We start from the raw sequence: 26,150 nt of genomic DNA, 5'->3' as shown, positions 1-26,150 counted from the left end.
CAATGCAATTTTTGTGTTTCTAAATATATATTGTGCATGTATATCTATTTTGTGTTTGTATTGAATTGTCCTTAATGTAATTGATCACAACGTAGTCAACTTTGTTTGCAACAAGATTAGATATGGCACTGCAGGGTAAACACATAAAGACTTCAAAAGATAAAATGAAATAAAGGTATGTTTGAATAAATAGGCAAAATATTTACACGGTAGTGCCTGAAGAGTGGCCTATGTCTTTGTCTTCGTGTATGTATTATTTTCCTCATCTGCTTTTCAAACTACTCCTGGAATCTGAATCTTCCTCTCAAGGTCTCCCAAAGAGCTCTGTCTGATCTAATGTGAATTATATTACCCAAAACCCCGGTTTCATGATGTCATGCATTTATAAGTAGTGTGCAAAGTATACTGAAAAGACTGATTCTATTGTCTGTGTCTAAGGTCCAGGAATGTGACCAGTGCCAAAAGGTTGCCAAATCTCGAGCGTCTGTGCGACCCTATAAGCGTATTAAGGTAAGTCGGAATAAAGTTTTAAACGAGTAGCAATGTTAACAAAATGACATTATTTCTTATTTTTTTATCAGGTGTCAAGTGTCTGGGAACTCGTTGGTATTGATCTAATGGGTCCGCTTTCAAGGACCACCAGTGGGTTTCAGTACATCCTGACTGCCACGGACTATTTTTCCAAATGGGTCGAGGCATACCCATTAGCGACCAATTCTGTCCCCGAGGTTGCTCTAAACCTCTCTAAAATCATATACAAACTTGGGTGCCCTGCCATGGGAATCCTGTCGGACCAAGGCGCAGAATTTGTGAATGAGGTAAGTGCTGATTAGGAATAATCATGTTTTCTATGAGTGTGCAAAAGATGTATCACAAAATGAGTTTTCTTTCTCTTTTGAAGCTCAACACAACGCTTTGTGAACTCCTTAAAGTTGAAACGGTAGCATCTTATCACCCTCAGACCAATTGTCTTGATCCAAAGACCAATGACAACATAAAAAAGTATGCTCATCGGGTTTATAAATGCTCTATAACAGGGTTCGGGAACCTTTTTGACCCGGAAAGCCATAAAAGCAAAATATTTTGTTTTTGTTTTGGAAGAGAGCTACAACATATATAAGGACAAAATCCCACAAAATCAGCAAATCCTCTCTCCAGAAAAAAGCTTATTTCGCAGCGCATTCTATTTCACTTTGTGACATTTGATAAAATATATGTAATAGTAATAATGCAAGAGCCCTTTTCCCATATTAACGAATAGCAGTTTCTTAGGATCATGGAGGGTCATTTTGACTCATTTCTTTTGTATATAATGGTTCCAAAGCAGGGTGCGAGCAGAGGTTTTTTGTAAAAACGTCAGAAAATACTGCAGACAACAAATTTACGGACGTTTTATCTCTTCAGTGCAGTGGGAGCGTGCAATAGAGACAGGAGCATGCTGTGACTGCAGCAATCCGCCCACCCCTACCGCTCACCCAATCAAACTGCTTTCAGTGCTTGGCTGATATTATTGGGCGTTTACAGTATATTCAGTGGGGTTTCATTATAAATTGTCTCAACAGTGAACATACATTGTTTAACAAGCTTCCATATAAAGGATTCCTTCGAGGCGTACAGCAGAAACAGGGTATGTTAGTGTAACACTGGGACTGTAAACTGTAGTTTAGACTGTGCCATTTACAGACGCTCCCCTACTTACGGACATTCAAGTTACGAAAAACGGTAGATACGAACATTTTTTTAGGGATGTCGAAACGTATCCGGACACTGCTCTAGTTAGTTTGTATTGTGTGCACCTTTTTCTGAGTATAAGACAGTACTGTAGTGCTCCTTTCCGCTACTACCAGCATGTGGCGCTGTGGGATCTCACCCAGCAGCCACCTTGAGGAACAAATCTGGCTTCCTCTTCCTAGTTCGTGTGCAAACATACTATACTGCATCTCCAGGGTGCTAAGAACTTTGACATTTTTATTGTTTAATATCTCGTGCATCCATTCAATGTGGTTGGTGCAAAGTGTAAAGAAGAGGCGAGCTGTTTCTTTTGAAATTAAATTGGATTAAAAAAGCTTGATGCGGTTGAGAAAATGGTTGAATCGCTTTTGTTCTGCCACTTTTTACCACGAAGCAGGACCTCTTGAAGTGCATCTTCCAAAAGTAAGTTTATTTATCTTTAAAAAGCATATTATTTTATGTTATGTTTTATTTTTGTTTTTTAGTACAAATTGATACAGGTTACTAATTAACATACTTGTATAAACCTTAAACATACATTCCATACAAAATTTAGCACTGGAGCAACTTACGAACAAATTAAACTTATGAAAAATTTTCCGGAATCTTGTTTGTATTTAGGGCAGTGTCTGTACTAAAATTGGGATGACACAGAGATTACCTTAAACTACATTTGATCTTCAAGCCAGATGTACTTATAAAAAGAACCGTAGGTTCCCGACCCCTGCTATATACAAATGAAAATATCTTCTCTTCTATCTCACATCTCTCTGGGTTTCACCACTTGTGTTTCACTTTGTCTACTTTTAGAGCCCTCATGGAATTGGTCAATGTGCAGCAGACTGACTGGGACTTGTACATGGAATCCACACTCTTTTCTTTGCGATCAGAAGTCAACACCACAACCAAACACACGCCATTTATGCTAATGTATGGGAGGGAAGCAAGACTTGCTTCAGAAGTTCCTGCTGAAGTGCCAGTGAGTGTTAATAGTCCTTTCTATAATGTCTTGATCAAGGATGTCAAACAGAGTTTGGCTCCGGGGCCCGGATCAGTAAAAGAATGTCAACTCCAAATTTTAGCTTTGTTTTTGAGTATTATGGTTTATATTTGTCATTGAACGTGTTAACTGGTTAATTAGAACAGTTGCGTGAATGCAGTTTGACACCTGAACCAACTCGCCACGCTATACAAATGCAACACTGCCCTATGGCAGCCAGACAGAGCATTTGGTTTGCATTTATTTATTTAAAATTATCATAAGAGATTCGGTTCTTTTTTGACTTACTCAGAAATTTATGGCGGGGCAGATCAATTAATTCAACAGGTTGCATCTTTGACATGTAATTAAATTGCAGTAAAACATTTTTTCGGTTAGCAGATTCTGCACATTTTACAGAATGACAGCAGTTTTTGAGTACTGTTTCACTACAGCACCTAAATCAGGGGTGTCAAGCGTACAGGGAGCCGCATCGTGCCCGCCAACAGGTTTGATCTGGCCTGCGAGACATTGCTCAGAGAAGCACAAGAGAAAATAATCTGCATCGAGTCAATGACTTGCAATTTGAAATACATTTTTGTCTACTAGATGTCGCCAAAGCCAGGCGCCACTCCAATTCACCCACTAGCTTTATTTACGGACTACCATTTGTCTAACAGAGAACATTTGATTTTAAAAACAAAACACCCATCCCTGTGTTGTTTTTCTAAAAATAGGATTGACAGACGATTGGACTCGTGAGTAGTGGGTCTCCTTCAACCGCAAAATTTGCTACTAAACCCAAGTGTCAGCAACCTGTGGCCCTAGAGCCTCATGTGGCTTTTTAGCATTGCCCTGGTGGCTTCCTGGAGTGTTTTCAGAATTTTTTAAAAATGGAAAAAGATAGTGGAGGGAAATATACATTTTTGTGTGTGACTGTTTTCTTTACAATAAATATTGAATTACTCATTTATGTATGAATTAGCTTTTTTTATTTATTTAAAAAAAAAGTTTTTTAAAAGGCTTTTAATATTTTGCAGCTCTGGACATTTGTGCTTTTATTTTCAGTTAGACTGTAACGGCTTTCGAAAATGTGGATGCTTTTCATCCCCGGTGAATAAAGATGATCAGTTATCCCTAGGACGTATTTTCAGAAGTTTAAAGAAGCTTTAGCTCCTTTTGATAATAAATATGAAATTGAACTGCAATGTTACCAAATTCAGGTAAACATTTCCATAAAATATAAATAAATAACAAAAAAAGACCTTGAAATATGAAATCATTTAAAACATTTGCAATTAAATTGTTGCTTTTGTGACATTTTAGTCTCTTTCCAGTTTGCATGAGTTTCCTAGAGTTAAATAAACTGTACTGGAAATTAATTGAATTGTTGTTTTACTTTTTTCTTTCCACAAATACACAGTTAATAAACACTACAAGACATTAAATCTAAGTAAAGGGGGGAAAATCATAATAATTTTATAATCGAATATTACACTTGGTTTAAGATCAGGTAATTGTAATCCTGTGCAGTCCTTTGAGACATTTTTGTGATAAAGTGCTATATAAATAAATGTGACTTGACCTGACTACTCTGAATATTAATAAGAATTTAATTGTGAGCCTCCAAAAGATCCCCAGCCCTACAGTTAAGGCACACTTTTCATCCCATTAATTCAGTATCCCGGGTCCGCCCCTTGTGAGAGTCTTTTTATTTGTTTATTTTTACTATGTAGCCCCTAAGCTAAAATAAGTTTGACACCCATGACCTAAATAACACACAAATGTAGAAAATATGCCATGTTTGTGTATATGTAAATAACAATTAGCTGCTTTTGATGCTCTCTTATTCAGGGTTTCCGGGGATACTTGCATTGAATTCATTATTCTGAAATTAAGGCCTAAATTGATATTGAAATGTCTTCAATCCAATTTTCGAAAGTCTTAAAAATGTGAACACATCCGATTTATATTTGTTTGAATTAAAAAGATTTTGTACCATTCATCAATTGTCTTAATAATTCACGATTTAGTTTAGTGGCAACATGGCGTGACCACAATAAGGGAACTATCAAAACGGTGATGCGGTTTCAGTCGGCCCTTTCAGAGCAGACGCTTGTCTTCGGTCTACCCACAATAAACATAGCAACTTGAGACAGAGACCAAAACTTTGGACCATGCCCAGAAAGTGTATATAAAGGGAAGTGTCTGTCCGAACGTTGTTTTTAGTCCTGGCTTAAGTAATGAGTACGAGGCACGGCGTATAAAATGCACGAAATATTTGTGATTGTTTTTTTTGTCGACTTGCTCTTAAATTTAATTTCAAAAGGCATTAAAAGGTCTTGAATTTAACTTGCCCTAAGCCGCAAGAACCCTGTTATTGCAACATACACAGTCACGGGCAATTTTTAAGATATTTTTTCTTCAATGATTCCAAGTGTGAGGTGGTGAACCAAAGTTTCATGCTGTGTATCATGATCCTAATTTCTTTTGTGATTGTCCAAAAATTCTAGATTTCCACCATCACACTCCCAAAGGAAACGGCTTATGAGGAAGTGAGGATGTCTCTGGAGGAGAATGCCAGAAAAGTCAAAGGCAGACGAAAGTCTTTGTTGACAAATACAGGAATGTGTTGCACAAAACAAAAGCGCGAGAGAAAAGGTGGACAGCTATAGCCAGTCTTCATGGCATTGACCCGATAAAGAAATGGCTCCTCCAATCAAGTTTACACAGATGAACCAAATGCACTTGACGTTTTTTTCTAGGAAATGCAGGAGACTATTGTGTGGTGTGCTCCATGCTAGACTGTGAAAGAAAGTCCACCCCGATTGAAATGGTAATATTAATATGAAAGTACTTTAAAATCACATTCATGTATAGCTGTGAGTGTGGAACATGGTACTTAGCCATAAGTGAAAGTTCTTAATGGCTTTCACATTCCATACTGTTTTATTTTGCCTCTTCAGGTGCAGTGTCATCGGATTCACAGGTGGGAATGTGCCCAAAATACCCCCCAAGAGGGCCAGTAACACCTTGACATTTTTTGTAATAAATGTAAATAGTTGTGGACAAATGCTGGAGTCTGTTCTTCCATCCATCCCTCCAACATCCTTCCTGCTTATGCCTGTGGTTAAGGTAAATTCAGCTATTAAAGCATTCTACCTTCTTATGGCTATACTCTGCAAAGGTAAAGTAGCCTGTCAGAATGTCATACTTGCTTAAATATATATATATATATATATATATATATATATATATATATCAGTCTCTGAAATAACGTCTGCCCGGGGCATTTTACGTCGGGCGTACAACTTACAAAACGTCTCCACCCGGGTAGCCGACAACTTTTTCAAGAAAAAAAAAATAACAAAGAAAAAAAAAAGATTTATTTCCTTCAAATCGACCGTTTTCTTTATTCCGATTTCTAAATCTTCGTTCGGTAATTTAATCGGTACCACCCATAATACGCTACGAGTATTCTAAAAAATGTTTATGTTTACATGATAGTTCAAGCAATTTTGCTCGTTTTTTAAAGCAATAGTTTTTTTAATGCAGTTTTTTCTTACTGCTAGGAGGCCTTCAATAATACAGACTGTCCCTTTAAGAGAACACATAGGTTGAAATTGTTATTGTTATAGTTTACTTAAGCCAACCTTTTTGAAGTCGAGAGCTACTTTTTGTTACCGATTGTTGCAAAGGGCTGCCATTTTGATTTACATAGCAACATATGTTGTTACAACTTAAAATCAACCACTAAAACATGTAAGAAATCAAATTAACGAGAAAATCACAATGACCCATCACTAGTAAGCTACTCGGGTGTTTTCAGGGTCTACCTGGTGCCTGTGGGCACCATGTTGGAGAAGCATGATACAAAAAAATCAACAAAATAATCCAAAGATAATACGATCATTACAACATTTTTTTCCACCCTACTAAATATGCATGGGAATTACACTCACCTGACCCACAGCTCTGCAGCGCCACCACGTCGCGCAGCCATTCACCTGTCTGGAGGTCCCACAGTTTGACCGTACCATCGTCCGAGCTGGACAAAACTAGACCTCGGCAAAACTGCAAGCACGTCACTGCCGACCGGTGCTTGTTGGGACCTGCTGGTGGCCATGGCGCACGGTTAGCCGCGCTCTCCCATAGAACGGCGCCAGATTTTCACCTTGCAGAGTGTGCAGACAGCGTCCCGTCCGGATATTCCAGACTCGAACGGTGGAATCTGCATTGCCGGACACCAGGATGTGGTCTCGAAGCTCCATCCCGCTGGTCAGTGATTGGTGGCCTGTTAGTGTGTGGACGCAGACACCTGAAGGTAGAAACACGGCCGGTAAAATTTAGAGCCCTCTCGTCACATTTTTCTGACATAAAACGTCCAACCTGATTCCACATCCCACACTCGGATGGACGTGTCAAGGGAGCCGCTCACCACAAAAACGCCGTCGAACTGCAAAAAGCACACTTTTGCTTAGTGGAATTTTTTTAAATGATGAGTTTCGTTGAATGAAAAATAGTGCAAGAACATTTAGCAGTAATTCCAAAGTGAGTCGGTATCTAATGAGATATGAATACTCGTTTTTCTTTACAGGCAAGATGTATATTTTTCTACACTCGTGTGCGCTTGTTTAGGATGGTGATTGCCCTGGGTTTTAAACGGCCTGGTTCATTGATTCCATTTTCTTGGGATAATAATTCATATCAGAACTCAAAGTAATAACATAATTTTTTTATCAGTAGGAATTTCTAGCATCCTTCAGAAAAATAGGTTTATGGTGGAGCACGAGCAACATCTAGTGGAAAATTTGGTAACTGATTGCATTAAAGAATAATTCGTTTCAATCCTAACAATTTTCAAAATTAAAGCTAGAAAAATCCCAACAGATGGCATACACTTTCCGAGAAAGTTGCGTCGTCCAGCCTCTTCCGGGAAGAAGACGTCAAAGACGGCATGTCGACTTTGAATACGACTCCGGAATAGATATGGCAAAATGCATAGCAATGGATTGAAATGATTAGGATTTTCATCTGAAATAGCCGAAGATTTCAATTATAAAATCTGGAATATGCATAGATTCTTTTAAGAAAGACATTAGAAATCATCCGGACCATACTTTTTTCCGGATTTTGCAAAGATCCAGATAAACCAAATCTGGAGTTTTACTGTATAAATATATATACATGTATATATACATGATTATTTACCCAGCTTTTTTTAGAGTTCACAGAGTCAGTTCGGCTGTGTACTGTTTGACATGCATACCTGTAGTGAATACACTCGGTTAGTGTGCCCTTGCAGAGTGTGGAGACACACTTCGGTTTGGGGATCCCAAACCTTCACCATGTAGTCGTATCCACCCGACACCACACGGCAGCCGTCGTACTGGACGCAGCGCACGGCCGCCACGTGGCCTGTCAACACGTGCTCGCAGCGCCCACTCAGCACGTCCCACACCCGTACAGTCATGTCCCGGGATCCAGACACCACCCTGAAGGGCAAGGGAGCCAAACAAAAATCCTGAGCCTTTCAAAGTGGCACCCATCTCCTCCTCATTCATTTTGAATCGATATTTATTTGTAGTTTGATTTTGAGGGTAAGGCATCTTATTTGACAGGAACAAAAAATCATCTGAATTGAGAAAGTGGATAATGTCCCGAGTCAATAGTGCTAAAAAAACGTTTAGAAAGTAAATAAGTGAATAGGCGCCCAAAAACAATTTAACCTGTTTATAGGTTTTGTTCTCAGGTTTCAATGTATAATCTTGTAAATGGACTGCATTCCTCTATCGCGTTAACCAGTTACTGAAGTTCTCCCAAAGCGCTAAACAAAGTACTTCACACATACCTGTTTACACATACACTCACACATCGATAGGATCAAGAGGTTGCAGGTTCGATTCCCGTCCTCCATGTTATATGTCTAAGTGCCCTTGGGCAAGACACTGAATTCCTAATGCCCCCGATAGCAGGTAGTTGCCTTGCATGTCTGACGCTGCTGTCGGTTAGTTAGTGTCTAAAAAGGGAAAAGTGTGAAGCACATTGTAAAGCGCTTTGGGAGGTCTTCAGAGACTTAAAGCGCTATATAAATGCAGAACATTTACATCCCCTACGTACAGACTGAACTGGATCCAAATGGAACAATTTCAATAACAAACATTTATTCGTCCTATTGGATTGTGCTGCTTTTGTGGTCTATGCTCCCTAAGAACGTGTACAGAACCTCGAGCAGATTATAAAATCATTACTGAAATATCCAAATTCAAGTCAATGCACAAGAAGCAATGTTTTGTTGTCACCGGTTGCCATGGAGATGCATGCAGCGGACAGTGGAAGTGTGTCCTTGCAGCACGTGGAGGCACTCGCCACTTTCGGCGTTCCACACGCGCAGATTCCGGTCGGTGGAGCCGCTGATAACGGTAACGGCCGTCATCTGACTGCACCACACGCCGCCCGTGTGGCCCGTCAGCGTACGTAAACACTAAACAGAAACATACAGGTCAGGAAATACACGGCGGCTTGTTGCATCAGGTAAGGAAACCCACCTCGCCAGTGACGGCCGACCACACTTTAAGCGTGTTGTCGTCCGAGCCGCTCACGATGAGGTCCCCGCTGAATTGGAGACATGTGATCACGTGATCGTCGTGGCCTTTGAGGACCTGTGGGAGTGCAAACTCAAAACTCTGTCTTTGTGTTTGCACGCGCTTGCATGCCGATACCTTAGGCTGACGCCCGTCCCCGTTTCTCCACTTGTTATCGATGTGGTGCTGTCGTACGTACGTCGACTTCCACGCGATGCGGTTCCCCCATCGAGGCGACGGGCAATCAGAAAGCCCTGCAGACGAAATCAGAACGAGGATTATGGGTGGGCGGATCCATCCATCCTTTCATTGTCTTCCGCTTATCACGGGTCCGCTCGCGGGGGCAGCAGCCTTAACAGGAAAGCCCAGACGTCCCTATCCCCGACCACTTCCTCCATCTCATTCGACGGGATCCCTAGTCGTTCCCAGGCCAGCCTAGAGACATAGTCTCTCCGGCGTGTCCTGGGTCGTCCCCGGGGCCTCCTGCCGGTGGGACATGCCCAGAGCACCTCCCGAGAGAGGCGTGCACGAGTCTTCCTTTTCTGATGCCCGAGCCACCCCAACTGGCTCCTCTCAATGCGGAGGAGCCGTGTCTCTACACCGAGTCCCTCCCGGATGACTGAGCTTCTCACCTTACCTCTAAGGGAAAACCCAGACACCCTGCGGAGGAAACTCATTTCAGCCTCTTGTATCTGGGATCGTGTTCTTTCGGTCATAACCAACAGTTCATGACCATAGGTGAGGGTAGGAACGTAGATCGACCGGTAGATCGAGAGCTTTGCCTTTCGGCTCAGCTCCCTCTTCACCACGACGGATCGTACAGGGTCCGAAAAACGGCAGACGATGCACCGACCCGTCTGTCGATCTCTTGTTGCGGATCCATCCAAATATCAATATTATCGACACTAAGCAAGTACTTGGAGTAGATCGATACTATTGCCCTGGGATGGATACTTTGCTCCTCATCACCCAAATTACAGCAATGAAGTACACTTTTGGAGTGTTGAGGAAATGACTATGGTGCTTCACTGATTGACATCAACTCCACGCCCACCATAGTTACGATATCCATTTATCACAAGCAGAGCAAATGGGGCAGCCGAAACAACAGCGAATGACTCTAGTCGCTATTCTTGATAGCATAGCTGTATCATTTCTTCCTTATTAAATGTAAATGGTCTGCATTTATATAGTGCTTTTCAAGTCAATGAAGACCCCCCCCCACAGCGCTTTACAATGTGCTTCACACTTTTCTTTTTCACACACTAACTAACCGATAGCAGCGTCAGCCATGCAAGGCAACTTCCTGCCATCGGGGGCATTAGGGATACAGTGTCTTGCCAAAAGACACTTCGACATATAACACGGAGGAGCCGGGAATTGAACCTGCAACCTCTTGATCCCAAGACAAGCGCTCCACCTGCTGAGCCAATACCGCCCTATTATTCAAACTTATCTCAAAAGACAGTAGAAAATGGTCTCAATTGGCAGAGTGATCTTCATGGCATCAAGGTGTCCAAAAATGTTAACCTTGTAAGCATTAGGAGGTCCGAAGCGCCATACCAACCAAACATAGAAATACTGTAAGATTGGGACCCTAAGCCGCGAAATTTTTCCCGAGCTTTCAACCCTGCGGCTTATGCAATGATGCGGCTTATTTATGAATTTTTTTACTTACGGCCACCAGGGGCGCCTGAGCAGTAGAAGTACGAGTAAGACAGGTGGAAAATGTGTATGGAGGAAAACACAAGTTTAATGTAACTTTGTGCTTTATGCATGAAAAAACAGACCTTCATCGCGGAAAAGGTGTCATTCGAAAGGGAAGAGCTCACCACCATATTTGTTTTGTAGTAAACGGAAATAATGTGGCAAAACGAAGGGATTACAAGAAGCAATGTCCAACAAAGCAGAAATGTTTGAGGCTGATTCCTATTTATTTGTCCGCATTATCGTGCGTTTTGGAGTAAATATTTTACACGGTTGGATTCTAAGGATTGTCCTTGATGTAGCAAAGCCATTTTCTCAGACATTCAGAGAAGTTGAAGAAGGTCAGGGACGTAATGCTGAGTTACATTGGCTTTGTAGTTTTCGGTTATCTTTTTCAGACTGATGTTTCGAAATGATCATCATATCTCGAATCCCTAGAGTTTAAGCTTTCCAATGGTATGTGACGTATTTCAGAAATGTATTTGTTTGTCAAAAGTCTTTAGCCTGTCTTTGCAGATAAGATTTTTACCTATGACAGAACCAACCCATTCCGGAATTTTTTAAGGCATGTCCAGGTTTCTATTTCATGGTAATATACCAAATTAATGTGACAGGGAGGAGCTACACATCATGCTGTGAGGCTGGATAGAGTGCAGTGATATAAGGAATTAGTTGAGATGGTAACCAACTGATTTTACTGTAAATGTGGGCGTTAAAACGGGGGTTGGCTGTATGTGTGTTTGTCTTGATGGCTGATTTTACAAATAATAATAATAAGTCGTTCATTTTGTAAAGTAGGCGTAAACGTATTTGCTCAAGGTGTGTATTTCTAATCAGTTGATGTTCTTTTTGACCGTCTCTTAGTCTTCCTGTCTTTGTTTAAAGGTGTCGGTACTTTTCCATAGGGTTTTTTTTGTTTTTGTTTAATCAAACCGGTACTTTTCGTATGTCTTGTGGTTTCAATAAAACACAGAGGCAGACTAGGGGTGACCCAGAGTGAGTGAGTGTGGACAAGCCAGTTGCTTATCCTTCCGCTACTATCCCAGCTGCAGCTGGTTAAAACGTAACAAGTCTCTCGCCTGATGTTTTTTCTACAGTTAGCCAATTTATAGCTCTCCCACACGTCAGTGGTCTGCTTCTTAGACCCCACACATTTCTTTATACAAAAAGGCAACAGCCTGTCAATCATAGGTGATGCGAGACATGGGCTCAGGCCCATTCTCTGACATAGAAGTCTTAAGTAAGTTTGGCAACAGTAGGATCAAACCAGATCTTCACATTCTATTTAGTGTCTCATTTTTTAGTCTCAATTGACGCCGGTTTTCTGCCTCACGTTCTGATTGACTGAAAACAACCGCTGCCGGATGTATGAATTGCATACGAATCTTATCACTAGAGTTTAGTCATGACTGGGAACTCGACGTGTCGTATGTGTTAGGTACTATTTACAGTTTGACGCGCAAGTACGAGGCTCACCTTCCTCGCGGCACTTTTCTCTCCAGAGCAGATTGTCCTCAGCCAGAATCCGCCAGTACCTGCAGGTCTGGGCGGCCCGCAACAGGTCTTTGGGAGCCAGGAAACTCAGGACGTACAACGCCAGCTGAGGACCCGAGCGCGTCATGAGCATTGGTAATAAACGGGGGCGCTGGCATGCTAGGTGGCCGGGCTCACCTCTTTAGGCAGAAGGGAAATGAAGTCTCTCTGGAAGTGCGGCTGGATGAGCTGTATCACATGCTTGAGCTGGCCCGTTTCGCATGCGTCGATCAAGTGATCCAGCACCAGGAGCCTCTCGCGACTGCTCCAAGCCTGTAAGAGGCAATTATCAATTTACATGTTCACTAACACTGGGACAGTCCCATTCATTCGGTAATCGACCAATTTATCCTGTTTTTAAAATTGGACACGTGCAAAGAAGATTTCTTAGGGTGCCTATTATTGCACACAATTGTTCGTTATTTTGACTACAGACACTCCCCTACTTACGACCATTCGACTTACGAAAAAAAGTAGATACGAAAAAAAAATTGAGGATGTCAAAAAATATCCGGACATCGCTGTGAGTTAGATTTTGTATTATTTGCACCTTTTCCCGAGTACAGGGCATTACTGTAGTGCTTCTTTCTGCCGCTACGGGTGGAGAGGTTACCCGGCATCCACCCGGAAGAAAAAATATCTGGCTTCCCCTTCCTAGTTCGTGTGAAAACATTCTATACTGTCTATGTCACACTGCACTGTATCTCAAGCACGCAAAGAACTTTGACATTTTTATTGTTTAGTATCTCATGCATCCATTCAATATGATTGGTCAAGTTTAAAGAAGAGGCGAGCCATTTCTTTTGAAATGAAATTGGAACAAGAAAGCTTGATGCGGTTGAGAAAATGGTTGGGTCGCTTTTTTTCGGCCACTTTTTACCACGGAGGTGGAGGTCACCTAACTGTTGAAGCCCATCCCCCAAAAGTAAGTTAAACTTCACTTTATTTATCTTTATAGAGCGTATTATTTTATGAAATGTTTTGTTTTTAGTACAAAACAATACAGATTATTTATACAAGCCTTATACATACAAAATATATCACTGAAGCAACTTACGAACAAATTCAACTTATCAACTATCTCGTTTGTAAGTAGGGCAGATCTGTATTGGGAACTATTTACATCATTTTCAACTTTCAGCCAAACATCTTGCTCCTCTTTGATAGCACACCATGTGGAGTGGATCTGTTATTGTAACCTAGGAGAATTTATTAAAGAGAAATAGTTCAGGGGAGGGCTATTAGAACAGGTTGGAATTTCTCTGGGCTCTCGCCCATGTTCTCTGTGCAGGCTTAAAATCCATTGGTTTCTTTCGTTATTTTGAGTGTCTGCTAAACTTTAAACTCACCATACTCAGGTCACCAAAATGTCTATTCACTTAAAGTGGGGCCTAAAGATTTAAAGGTGTTTCAAGGTCAGTTTTGATATTTGTCAAAGCAAAAAATGAAATTATTAATCAGATTGTCACTTTGAAAAATATTTGGTAGATATTGGAAAACTCATATTTTGGTGCCTGTATAAAAAATACACATAAGAAGCAGAACATTTGACGGTTTACAATGCAGTGACCCGTCTAAATAAGATGATATAGTTCCTCGGTCTAGAATTTCTTGTGTCTCTCACAAATTTTCTCCATTAGAAATAATAAAAATCCAATTAATCCTTTACTGGCCCCCCGAAAATCATCCAAGTTAACCCTAAATAGTAATAAGATATATATTGATATACCTGATTACTAAAAATATATTCAAATAGTACTTGAACATAAGAATAAGATAAGAATAAGAGAATAAAATGGGAGTTTATTATGAAACTTAGCATGCAGGAAGTCGCGGTGGCAAATGGTGGTGTATGCATGAAAATGTACATTTATTTTGGTATTTACTTTGTTTTACTTTGTCAATAAAGGATTCTAATCATGGCCAAACCTATTCAACAACATGGTACCGAAAGTAAAAATAGTGGGATAACCTCTAAAGCGTTTTCCTATGTCTATCTGTGTTACTCAATTAGGTGGGTCGGGACCCAAAAGCGGATCGAGGACCTGTTTTTAGTGGGCCGCAGTCAGTTTCCTCAGGAAAATTTTGCTAAAGACACAAAAAAAAACTGAGTAAATTACACTCCTTAACAGTAGATGGCGGTAAAGCCCTGCTCGATCTCTTCCTGTTCAGTCAATCGGCAGGTTTGAGAGGGACTATGTCTCATTTTATTGTGATTATATTGGTTTTATTTCTCTTTGCTACTAATAATAATGGGTCCTATAAAAGTTAGTGATCAAGGGAAAGAAAAGAGGAAAACAGTGACAACTGCATTTGAGTAGAAGAAGAAAATTAATGCGAACTGGCGTACGAGTGTCTGCCATTAAAGCACTGCTGGAAGGTACAGTACTGTAAATGTTTTACAATGTCATATTTTTAGAGTTTTACCAGTATATTTAATCTTTATCAACTGCATAATTAAATAATTATCAATATTTAGGTACATGCTTAATTCGTCTTTTAAATTTATTTCAGTATCTGGCTATTATGAAGGAGTTTTACGGGGTTGCTTAAATACGATGCAGGCTTATATGAAAGTATAAATGGTACTTGAAGTTGTTTTGGTTTGCTGGTCATTTGGTTTTGGTTTTTGAAAAAAGTGTATATAATCTGGGGCAGCACAGCGGTGCAGTTCTGAGGTCATGAGATCAAACCCCCTGTGTGGAGTTTGCATGTTCTCCCTGTACCTGCGTGGATTTCCTCCAGGCACTCACTGGATGTTACATTCCAAGAACATGCTTGTCAGGTTAATTGGCCGGTCCAAATTGTCCCTGGGAGTGTATGAGCGAATGAGTAGTCTGTCCCTGTGTGCCCTGCGACTGGCCTGCAACCAGTTCAGGGTGTCCCCTGCCCTCTGCCCGAAGATTGCTGGGATGGGCTCCAGCACCCCCACGACCCTACTGAGGATAAGCAGTGCAGATAATGGATGGATCGTGTATATGATCTACTTTCTTTGCTTTAAAGTGCCTTTTGTTCGATACATTTGAAAAGTGGATTTTTTTCTTGATTTGGGCTGCAGCTTGTTGTTATACTGGAATTTGATGTCCTGAAATCAGATCAGTTGAGAGCCTTGAGGTATAGTGATTACACAGTGTATTTAGGCGTATCATTATTATGTTATAATTACTAATGCTATTATTGGTCCAGGCCGCTAGAATATTAGCAGACATACCGAAAAGGTTGGGGACCACTACTCTACACCATCCGACATTGAGTGGTCGAATATTCCACACTGTCTCTTTAAAAAAAATCATCAACCAGGAGTCTCTGTGTTGTTCCTCAAGGATAACTGAAAATGAGGGCAGTACCTGAAAGGTGTGGAGCCAGTCTTGGAGACCGCGTGGGGGCGGTCCCGAAGTGACGCGCCGCCGCTGAGCCGAATGTCCATTGGCCAGCCGGAGTTCCCCAAAAGTGGTGGGCGGGCTCTGAATGGTCCTGGGGGAGCTGCAGGTGGCAAGGGGGGAAAAGGAATAAGGAAGGTGGGATGGAAATCCGCGTTGGCCAGCAGAATGTCCAAGCGTACCTGAAATAAGCATCACCCCTACATTGCTTCTTTCCTGTGGAAAACGGACGACCATCAGGACCGTGGTCCAGCTTCCGCTTCACCTGAAAAGGAGGACATTAAAATAAGCACGAGTTTTAATTTCCTATTCATCACTGGCAGGCTGTGGATTTCACACCTAAGCCTTCAGCTCCAGTCTGAACTAGTCTTTCGCGAACGAACCAGCTCTATATGCTCGCTCTTTGAACTGAAATTGCCCGTTTTATTTGTGAGGACTCGGGAGGAGAGTTGGTTTTGGCCGGCCCCCGCCGTGCGCCCAGATCTTTGGGTCTGACTGCTCGGGTAGCCAGCAACATGGACGGCGGGAGAACAGGGGTGGGGGCGCTAAGGCCCCGCGCCACATGGACACACAACACGTAAAGCCTGTCTTTTGTTACTGAATCTGAGTGAAAACAAGACTGTATGAAAAGAGATAAAGAGAAACAATGACGAGTGGTTGAGAAAAGCTTAGCCTGACCCGAATATACCGTTTGGGTATACTTGGGCTTTAGATCATACCTCTGAAAGTGACAAAGAGAACCTTGTTCCACCTGCTCACTTCAGAGTTGTCTGACCCTTTGCTATTAAATCAACACAATATATTTCCTTGTACAGCTTGTTTTTTTCACATTTAATGGCTGTTGCTTTGGTGGATTACCGTCCCTAGCCAATCATACTTTATGAAACCGGTGATGTTCTCAAGGCCCTCTAGCAGGCTCTCAGATGCCATTTCAGAATTTAGCTAAACCATTAGCTTTTTCGAGGACTCATTTTATCAGACACAGCCTTCAGGATTTTTGTGAAGGCCTCTAGGTAGATTTCTGAGCCTAGCAACAACTAATGGCTGAAATGTGATTGGTTAAAGGCTTAAATATAGTGGGCACTTCTGGAAGCCTCAACCAGGGGAGAAACGATGAAAGGAAGCTGACCCACAATTTGGAAATCCGAAAATGGATGCTGGCCTAGCAGAATAAGATGATTAATTGATTTGATTCTAAGTATCTGCCAAGAAAGACTCCTTTACCTCGGTAATGCATGGGAAAAATATACCATCCAGTTTCTTACAAATGTATTAATGATGAAGTATACAGACATTGTTGTGTTGCATTACAAAAGAAGCATTCCTAAATATAACTGAATAAATTTATGGTACAAAGTACGAGGGCGCTGATGTTCTCCTCATGGAGATATTCTCCCTACTGTCATATTCAACAAAAGAAACTTGTCTGTTTAAGAATTGGAAAAGGTGATTGATGGATATCTATGGAGATCTTCCCAGCTGTGCTACTTGAGTACAAAAAGTCTTTGTGAAACCATTGACATCGTGTTGGTCCCAGGCACCCAGGCAGCATCACACTAAGCACAATCATAATCCAGTTCATTCATGACCAGAGACAATCGGTAGAAAGCAGAGAGGACATCACCATTTTGTTTCTTTTTTTTTTTTTATCCATAACTGTTGTTGCTATTATTTTTGCTATACTATTTGGCCAGTTGTTTTTAACTATTTTTTAAATTGCAAAACTAACTCATTTCTGAAAATTTGAATGAATAAGCACATAACACTTTATTTTGCTGCTGCTTGCTGGATCTTATTTGCTTTATTTGTTGACGTATGTTTTATAATACTTCACACAGAAATTAAATTTATTATGCGAGAATGTGATACGTTTATTCTGTTTTCAATATTGGACGCTGGCAAAATGAGATTTTATAGGATGCCGATTTGTTATTTTGACTATTATCGCACAATGATGTTCGTTGTCTTGACTATTGCATCATTGTCGCTATTGGCCAATCATGTTGCTGCTTTATTTATACATCGTTTAGGACTGATCTAGTTTTGTAACCCAGGATGTGTAAAAAAAGAGGGCTTAGGCTGGACTTTCCTAAATGAAGGCTTCTCACCCAGTCCTCCTTGCAAGTTCAAAATCTGTCAGTGTCTTCTCTTGTTATTTTAAGCTTCCCCTCAGTTATCCTCAATGCTTTCTAAAACCTTCACAGAAATCATTTTTAAGTCGTCTTGATAGTATCAACCCAAATCAATAATTTGTTTACTATCGTCCTGGGGTCAATAAGTCACTCCTTCAACAATTCCCTCACAGCGCTGATTCTACAAGTAGACAGCACGGCCCTTTGCCCGCTTACAGAGCACCCTTAGCAGCTCTCTAAATGGTATGCCTGACTGCAAGACTGACAGGCCACTTTTAGCAATTCTGCCTATCTGACCAGATTCTGCATAGTGCCTGGCAGGCAGAAGAAACAGGCCAAATCAATGTGCCCACCCCTACTACAAGCTAAAAATGACAGGTAAAAGGAAAGCGCAGCCTGGTGTGGACTTTTTCAATTAAAGGAAAGGACAAAACCCAGTTTTTTTTTGGTGGTAAGGTTGTCTGCCACTGTGGCAACACAAAAAAATTACATTAACATATGATAACTCACCCTGCAGAGAGTAATGCGCTACTACCAAAAACGTAAACATGTTGCTGTTCTTGAATAACAGTATGGAAACAGAGCAAATAAAAGACAATTGACACCTTATTTGTATTACTGACTTTATTTTAAAGATATTGCGCAATGAAAGCTATTTTAGTTCTCTAGTTGAAATTGTTTTACAGTATTTAAATTTTGTTATACTGCCATTTTTTTGTTGGTTTGACTCGCTCGCTTTTCTACGCATTTGCTCTGAAACTGTTTAATACACGGGTGTCAAACAGGCGGCCCGCGGGCCAGATCAGGCCTGCTAATGGATTGAATCTGGCCCGTGAGACAACACTCAGAGAAGTGCAAGAGAAAAACAAGCTGCAGGTTGAAATATGTCAACTTGATGTCGCCAAAGCCAGGTACCTTGAACAAAGACACTGTACTTGTATTTCTTTCTTTCTCTCACTCTCTCTCTTTTCCACCCTTTTTCTCCCACTCTCTGTCTTTCACTCTCTATGTCTCTTTTTCACCTCCTTTGTTGTTTTTTGTCTTTTTCTCTCTCTGTGTCTTTTTAACTTCTTTTGCTCTAACATCCTTTTTTCCTTTTCTCTCTTTTGTCTTTCTCTCTTCATACACTTCGTGCTTTCTTTTCTCTCCTTCTGTCTTTCTATTTCTCTTTGGATTTCTTTCTTCCTCTCCCTTTCTTTTCCCCCTCTCTCACAACTTTTTATCTTTCGTTTCTCACGCTCTCTCCCTCTCTCTCTTTTTCTTTCTTTGTCCCGCCCTCTCTCCTTTTCCCTCCCTCTTTCTCTTATTTCTTTATCTCTCTTTTTCTTTCTCTTTAATCTAATAGTCCGGCCCCCGACAGAGTTTGTTCTATCGTGTGGCCCCCCGAGTTAAAATGAGTTTGACACCCCTGGTTTAATACAAATATTTTTATTTGGTTAAACTTTGCAATTTCGTTTTTTAACCAACAAACGAAAACATTTTTAGTGCCTAAAATCTCTGTGTGGTGTTTCTTTTCATTATGAACTAAGTTAATGGAGGTAGGGAGGGGGTCCAATTATTCAATGATCATGACATTTCCCCCCAAAATAGCATCAGTATCGGAACAATATCGACCGATACTACCTTGTATTTATTTGGATCAATACCCCAAATTTCCTAGTATTGCCCCCCCCACAAGTATGAGGATCTGTCGTCAAATTCTGAACCACTAGATTTGAACTGTAGAGTATTATTATCGGGAGAAAACAATTCCCAATGCAGCAGCAAGACGTCAAGTGCACTAAGTTAGCAGAGATTCTGAACGGAAGCATCCATCGCCAGCCAATCAAGTATTTTGAAGCCTCGATTGGCTCCCAGCTCCTTCACTGACTTTCACCAAGTGACCGGGAAACGACATTTTTACAAATTCGTGTTGTCAACTGGAATCTTAAATGCTGAATATCTGGTCGCAGTTTATTTATTACCAGGTATTGCTGATAAGAATGCAATCGAGCATATTAACCGTTAACGCTCCCCGGCCCTCATCCGAGCTAAAAAAAAATCGTTTGCAAGAAAGCCTTTCCGAGATAAGCAATAATAATCCCACGACTTGGGACCACAACCTTTCTAAGATGTCATACTGTTTTTTATGTTTATAGTGTTTTTGGCGGTTCTGTTCTGAATCATCGCTCTCTCACGTTCTCTTCTTCCCGGAGCCGCAGTGGACAACGCGCACGCGCAGCTCGAATCGCCTCGTCATTGCGAAAGCACGCTCGTTTCGAGTCTTTTGGGTGGAAAAGATTCCCCCTCGCGAACTCACCTTGGAGAATATGAGCTTCAAGGTCCCGTAGAAGCCCATGGCCGCACCGCTGAAAGCCACCGATGCTGAAGAATCCCTGGTCTCGTCTCGCGTGCGCGCTCACGACCACGCAGAAGTTGGCTGCACCAGCGCGCCCCCGTCTATTCCATTTTGCTTTCAGGGTGCATTTAACTTTCTATCCTGCAGATGGTGGTGTTTCCCTGCAACAGAGCTTACGAAAGGTAGTGTATTTCCGTACAGAATTTTCTTCCAATTAGCATATCTGTCATCCTCAGGGTTGTGTAGGGTTACTTTAACTGGATTACTTTCAATTACTTTTGGATTACTCCAATACCAAATATGCTAATAAAAGACAAAATAAACTAAATATGAATAAAATTACTAAATTTTGTGCAGGCTTGGGGAGTAACGGAATACATGGAACGGCAAAAATGATGTTGGCAAGCTGTTTGGATTTATTTTCATTTTGTTTCTGTCGCATTGTATGTTAGTTTTGCCGGAGATCAGAGAGATCAAAGCCAGGAGAGAAAGCTTACCACGTGATGTGAGTCATAATTTTAGTCATATTTAGTTTCTTTTGTCTTTTATTAGCATATTTGGTATTGGAGTAATCCAAAAGTAATTGAAAGTAATCAAGTTAAAGTAACCCTATCCAACCCTGGTCATCCTGTACGTTTTTGCCGTACAAAGTACGTTCATTATGCATTTTAAGACGAGTACGACGTACAAGGAAATCTGTACGGAAAAACGCAAATTTGTCAATGATGGGTACCATCCGGTATACACAGACTATCACAAAACGGCAGATCAATCAAGTCAAACGAGTTCGCTGCGGTAGTCTCTATCTCGATATCGTTTTTTTCCGTTGCAAACGAAGCGAGCGGTTTGATGCTACTGTGCGCGTGCATCTGCCGCCTCGGATTTCATTTGGTAGTTATGTAGTGAACGGAAGTCCGTCTCTTTTTAGATAACAGGCTTTTTCGGCTAAACTCATTAGAGAGAGCCGGCTCTCAAACGGCTCACTTGCTTTGATGCAATCTATTACAAATTATTATGTTGTAGAAGGAGGTAAGAAAAAAAGGAAGTATAAAAGGAGAAAATGAAAAAAAGACAGGTTTGTGGAGATCCCTTTAATCAGTATGTAACCAGCAATAATTTAATGCAGAAAATAAATTCATAATTTGAATAAGAAAATGTATTATTCTACTTAATTATAATTGCATGTATTTTTTTCCTTCTACAGTGAACATCCAAGCGACTTCATTTTTGAACTTTTTTTGTAATAAACCTCATGTCGAGCAACTCATATCTCAAAACAAAATGTTAATCAACAATATATATGATATAACGAAACACATGTACAATATAACATGTTTAACTACATAAATAAACACGTTTGGGAAAAAAATATGGTGTAAGATTATTTTGTATTTTATAAGGGAAAATACGACAGTTTGTAAGGGCATGGGGCCCTGGAGCTTGACAGGTTAGGTATACTGTATTTCCAAACAGAATTTTCTTTCAATTAGGCACAAAATACGTAGTGTAATTGCACAAATATTCCACTTGCTCGAGCACTCCAGAAATCTAGTCTCAAAATGATCCCGTCTGGCTTGTTTCCTGTAAAGCTGTGATGTCACTGGGGGAAGAAAACAATTTCAATGTGGCGAATCCTATTAACACAACATGTGAGCAGCAAAATAGAAATTATAGTGAACAGCGATTTCATACCGTTTATTTTTTCTTGGAACTTTGCTGACCCTGTCGCTAGGGGCCTTATGACCGTTTGGTCGGAGTTGCGTGCCTTGACCTCCAAAAGTAAGTTTACCGGTCCCTGTTATAGCATGTGTGCCTTCTTTGCCTACTTTTCGATAGGCAATCGTGGCTTTTCTTTCGTGTTTTTTGCCACAGAGTGACCACTGCAGATGTTATAATTTAGTTTGGCTAGCTCCTCGTTAACGTCGGTCCTGCTGAGGGTTTCCTATTTTGTCCGCTTCCGGTTGGCACTCGTTGGCTGGATTGTTTGGCTGGCTATCCTGGCATTAGAACCGGTTTTGCAGTGTCCGTTGGTTAATTGCCGGCAAACTTCGTGTTTATCGCCACAGCTATTGCCGCTTTTCATTGTTGGTTCGCAGTTTGGTCAGTCGGCCGGGTTCGCATTCTTTCCCCTGAAGCTAAGGCGGCCTTTTGTTGATTGGTCCCAGTTAACTCCCAGTTGATAGCTCTCCATTTGTTTTATTTTGGCCTGTTGGTCCTTTTTTGGCTGTTCGCCTTTTGTTGCATTATTACTGCATCCACCTACGACACAACACCGAGGAATTTTTCACAAAAACTTGTGTGTAAACATTCTATACTGTATTTCCAGCATGCTAAGAACTTTGACATTTTTATTGTTTAATATCTCATGCATTCATTTAATATGGTTGGTAAAGTGTAAAGAAGAGGCGAGCAGTTTCTTTTGAAATTAAACTGGAATAAGAAAGATTGATGCGGTTTTGAAAATGGTCGGATCGCTTTTTTTCTGCCACGGAGGAGGAAGTCGCCTAACTCTTGAAGCCCATCTCCCAAAAGTAAGTTAAACTTCACTTTATAGAGCATATTATTTCATGGATTTTTTGTGTCAGTTACTTATACAAGCCTTAAACATACAAAATATAGCACTGAAGCAACTTACAAATTCAACTTACGAACGATCGTCAAGAACCTCATTTGTAAGTAGGGCAGCGTCTGCATAGCATGAAAAAGCCACAAAGGAAAAGCTACTTGCCAATAACAGTAAACGGTTCCATTCAAAAAGTCAAATAAATGAAATCATACTAAACTTTTGTTTGGCAAGAATATTCAACATCATTCATTAAAATGAAAATAATTTTTTTTACCCAAACCCTTCTGCATTTGCTCCATAAATGTATGAAAATGTTGCAAAAAGCTGAAATCGTAACTTTTAACACTACTGTAAAAGTCTCAGTTTCTCAATTCAAATTTGAAGGCGCCGTTTGTCCTGTTTTTCAAAGTTCTGGTGGACGCTCGCAACTCTTCCGGTCCATGAGCGAAGGTACACCTTTCGGCCTGCAGGGGGCAACCCTGAGGGTGGTGGCGGTCAAACCAGCAGAGGCTGGTTTTCAGAGCGTCGGGGGACACTTTTGCTTTCCCCTTGCCTCGCGTCCTGCAGGGTTTCCCATCTCGCCAGTCTCGGATGCGCACCATTCCTCCTTCCACTGAAAAAAAAAAACAAAGATACTGAAACTCAAAGACACCTCCCTACTTTGCGCTTCGGTTATCGCTGGTTCACTGCTTCCCAAAATTTGAATTGAGTTGTCTTTATTGTCATTGTGAATTGTAATCTGCAGAAGACAGCATACAGCAAATGCTATCATTGGGGCTGGTTGTTTGAGTATATGTGTGTGTGTGTGTGTGTTATATGGGCTTGACTGTGATAGGCTGGTGTAGGCTGTCAGTCAACCAGTAGGGTCAGGCGGGCGCACAAGTCTATGTGCCCACCCAAAACAAACTGCGAAGCACCTTGTTACATTGAAAATAAATTCATCAATTCAACTGACTTATGATAAAAGTTACAAGAGGGCAAAGAAAGAAAAATAATCCCAGCAGGTGCTCAATGGATTATTATCTGGTTCGGCATGAGACTGAGGCGGCATCGGGAAAGAAATCAATAGCGGCGCGGCGGGTTCGGCCTACCACGGCTTGGCTATGTAGCAACTCTCACAAACCTATTTCTCACCAACTCCAAATATATGAAACTGATGACCTGAAGCTAAAACTTTTAGGAAACTGCTACATTCAGGATGGTTGTATTTTGATCATCGCAGAGACCTGTCTCAATCCAAGGATACCCGGAGCTAAAGTGCAGCGCTCTTGACCGTTTTTCTTACACTAAAAGGAGAAGCCCTTCAATATTGTTGTACTTTTGTATAATACACAAATAATTCCATTCATTCAACTACAATTCTGTGTTTTGTTTTTTTATTAGTAGAACTTTAGTTTGTTACAGTTGTATACTTTAAGTTGGTAGGGTAAAATGGACTCTTGGGCGCTTTTATAAAGGGTTGTTGCTTCTTTTCAGATTTCCACATTTCACCGCGATAACTGATGTAATAAAGTGGTGCCTCTACTTACGAATTTAATTTGTTCTGGGAGTAGTTTTGTAACCTGAAAACTACGTAAGTAGAGACGCATTTTGAATGTAAAGTGAGACCTCGGTTATCGCAGTTAATGGGGACCAAAACCACCCGCAAAAGGTGAAAATCTGCGAAGTAGCGACGCCCCTTCAATAAATAAATAAAATCTCATCTCATTATCTGCACCGCTCATCATGATTAGGGTCGCGGGGGGGCTGGAGCCCATCCCAGCCATCTCCGGGTAGTGGGCAGGGGACACCCTGAACTGGTTGCCAGCCAATCGCAGCTGCAAATCACATTAGTTCTCGCAGCTAGCTGCGTTCTTCATCGACGCACGAGCCGAGTGATCCACCGCTAAGAGTCGTACAGCTGGGCGATTTTACGTCCGCCCGGGACGATCGGAGACAAATTCACGACAGGGCTTACACTTGCGCCGCACCGCGGGTGCCGTTCGGTTGCTCCCGCGAGCGAGCCCCTAACCCCCGGCGCGGGTACTTTCGGGCGCGACAAGCCGAGCGGGTCGGGCGCTCGGCGCAGAGGCCGGCGTCTCCCGCCCGGGCCGCGATGGCTCTACATGGCGCTACACGGCCCTCGACGGCGGCCGCGGGGGGAAAGGGGTAGCTGGGGGGACCTGTGGGGTTAGGGGGGGGGCGGTGAAGCGGAAGCCGCATTGAAATTGCGCGCCGGGAAACGAGAAAGGCGCGCCGTGCTAGGGTCGTCGGCCGCAAAAAGTGAAAATCTGCAAAGTAGCGACGCCCCTTCAAAAAAAAAAACATTTTTTTTTTTTTTAAACCATTACAAACCGCGAACGTTGAACCGCGAAGTAGCGAGGTCCCACTGTAAATGCGCTTATCTGTTCCAAGGCCCGCAAAAGTAGAGTGTATTTAATAAATCAAAAGAGCATCAGAACATGAAAAATGAATGTTAAAATAAGATAACCGCAAAATATACATAAAACGAGAGGCACATTATGTAAAAAAACTAAGAAAAGACAATAATCAAAATATTCATTTACCTTTTTGCCTCACATTTCTTGAAAAACTCATCCAATGACGTCTGCTTTTGCCGGCTTTTCACAATCCGTCAGAAATGCGCGAGGCAGACGTAGCGATAGCCTGACATGTCAACACTTTTTCCAGTAGTAACGAGTGTCTTTAATTTAGGCTGAATGATTGCTATCCTCCTATTTTCTGAACTGTGACGGTGACACAAAGAGCATGCTGGTAGTCCGCATGCTGGGAGCCCGCATATGCGTTGGGTTGCCATGTAGATTTTAGCTGAAAGCCCATTTTTGGTTACGTTCTGGAAACTATTGGAGCAGCTAATTAAAGCACGTGCTGTACTTAATTTCTGACTTTGTATCCTGAAACGCCTTTGAAACTAGAGGCAACATTTTCCCGTTCAGTTACTCCGGAACCTGAAACTTTCTTATGGAGAGACATTTGTAGGTAAAGGTAGCGCTGTACTCTATGTTGTTGTGAATTTTAGACACCGGCAAATGAGATTTTATAGGATGCGACGCGATTTGGGTGTACCTTGAAAAACTTGGTGGTTGTTCTTGAGCAGAGTCTTCAAGCCGCCGCATTCGTTCTTGAGCTCTTTGAGTGTGTCCTGACTCAACAGTGCCGCCACCTCGCCCACACCTAAACTACCTGAAAGCAGTAATCAC

The 26,150-nt window shown here is 41.4% G+C and overlaps 2 protein-coding genes, 1 long non-coding RNA gene and 1 pseudogene across 8 annotated transcripts in view; 1 reads left to right on the top strand and 3 right to left on the bottom strand.

The window, feature by feature from the left end:
• Positions 1–20,491, bottom strand: part of LOC148356649 (F-box/WD repeat-containing protein 7-like) — a 26,938-nt gene extending 6,447 nt beyond the window's left edge. The window contains exons 1-12 of one of the 2 annotated variants that reach the window (XM_088346902.1): positions 20,346–20,491; positions 16,097–16,179; positions 15,882–16,017; positions 12,673–12,807; positions 12,478–12,601; positions 9,433–9,548; positions 9,259–9,372; positions 9,013–9,194; positions 7,980–8,205; positions 7,100–7,166; positions 6,885–7,028; positions 6,673–6,822 (exon numbers count right to left, since the gene is read on the bottom strand). In XM_088346902.1, the coding sequence (XP_088203028.1) occupies positions 6,673–6,822; positions 6,885–7,028; positions 7,100–7,166; positions 7,980–8,205; positions 9,013–9,194; positions 9,259–9,372; positions 9,433–9,548; positions 12,478–12,601; positions 12,673–12,807; positions 15,882–16,017; positions 16,097–16,179; positions 20,346–20,384 (1,516 nt within the window). In that variant the 5' untranslated portion in view covers positions 20,385–20,491. Of the gene's footprint in view, positions 1–6,672; positions 6,823–6,884; positions 7,029–7,099; positions 7,167–7,979; positions 8,206–9,012; positions 9,195–9,258; positions 9,549–12,477; positions 12,602–12,672; positions 12,808–15,881; positions 16,018–16,096; positions 16,180–20,345 lie in introns of both variants that reach the window. The other variant, XM_088346901.1, reaches the window with a different exon arrangement.
• Positions 19,957–26,150, top strand: part of LOC148356647 (uncharacterized) — an 18,748-nt gene continuing 12,554 nt past the window's right edge. For both annotated transcript variants that reach the window (XR_015851970.1, XR_015851971.1), the window contains exon 1: positions 19,957–20,566. This is a non-coding gene — a long non-coding RNA (uncharacterized LOC148356647). The remainder of the gene's footprint in view (positions 20,567–26,150) is intronic.
• trmt44 (tRNA methyltransferase 44 homolog) overlaps positions 20,473–26,150 on the bottom strand; it is a 20,330-nt gene continuing 14,652 nt past the window's right edge. The window contains exons 10-11 of one of the 4 annotated variants that reach the window (XM_088346900.1): positions 26,017–26,133; positions 20,473–20,545 (exon numbers count right to left, since the gene is read on the bottom strand). In XM_088346900.1, the coding sequence (XP_088203026.1) occupies positions 20,502–20,545; positions 26,017–26,133 (161 nt within the window). In that variant the 3' untranslated portion in view covers positions 20,473–20,501. Of the gene's footprint in view, positions 20,546–21,780; positions 23,564–26,016; positions 26,134–26,150 lie in introns of those variants that run through there. The other 3 variants (XM_088346898.1, XM_088346897.1, XM_088346896.1) reach the window with 3 other exon arrangements.
• On the bottom strand, positions 24,699–24,844 carry LOC148356648 (5.8S ribosomal RNA; annotated as a pseudogene).

The sequence above is a fragment of the Urocampus carinirostris genome, chromosome 11 (assembly GCF_059441175.1).
Source record: "Urocampus carinirostris isolate Australia breed hairy pipefish chromosome 11, RoL_Ucar_1.0, whole genome shotgun sequence".
NCBI lineage: Eukaryota > Metazoa > Chordata > Actinopteri > Syngnathiformes > Syngnathidae > Urocampus > Urocampus carinirostris.
The sequence above is the reverse complement of the archived record's forward strand: the minus strand, read 5'-3'. Positions and strand labels throughout refer to the sequence as shown.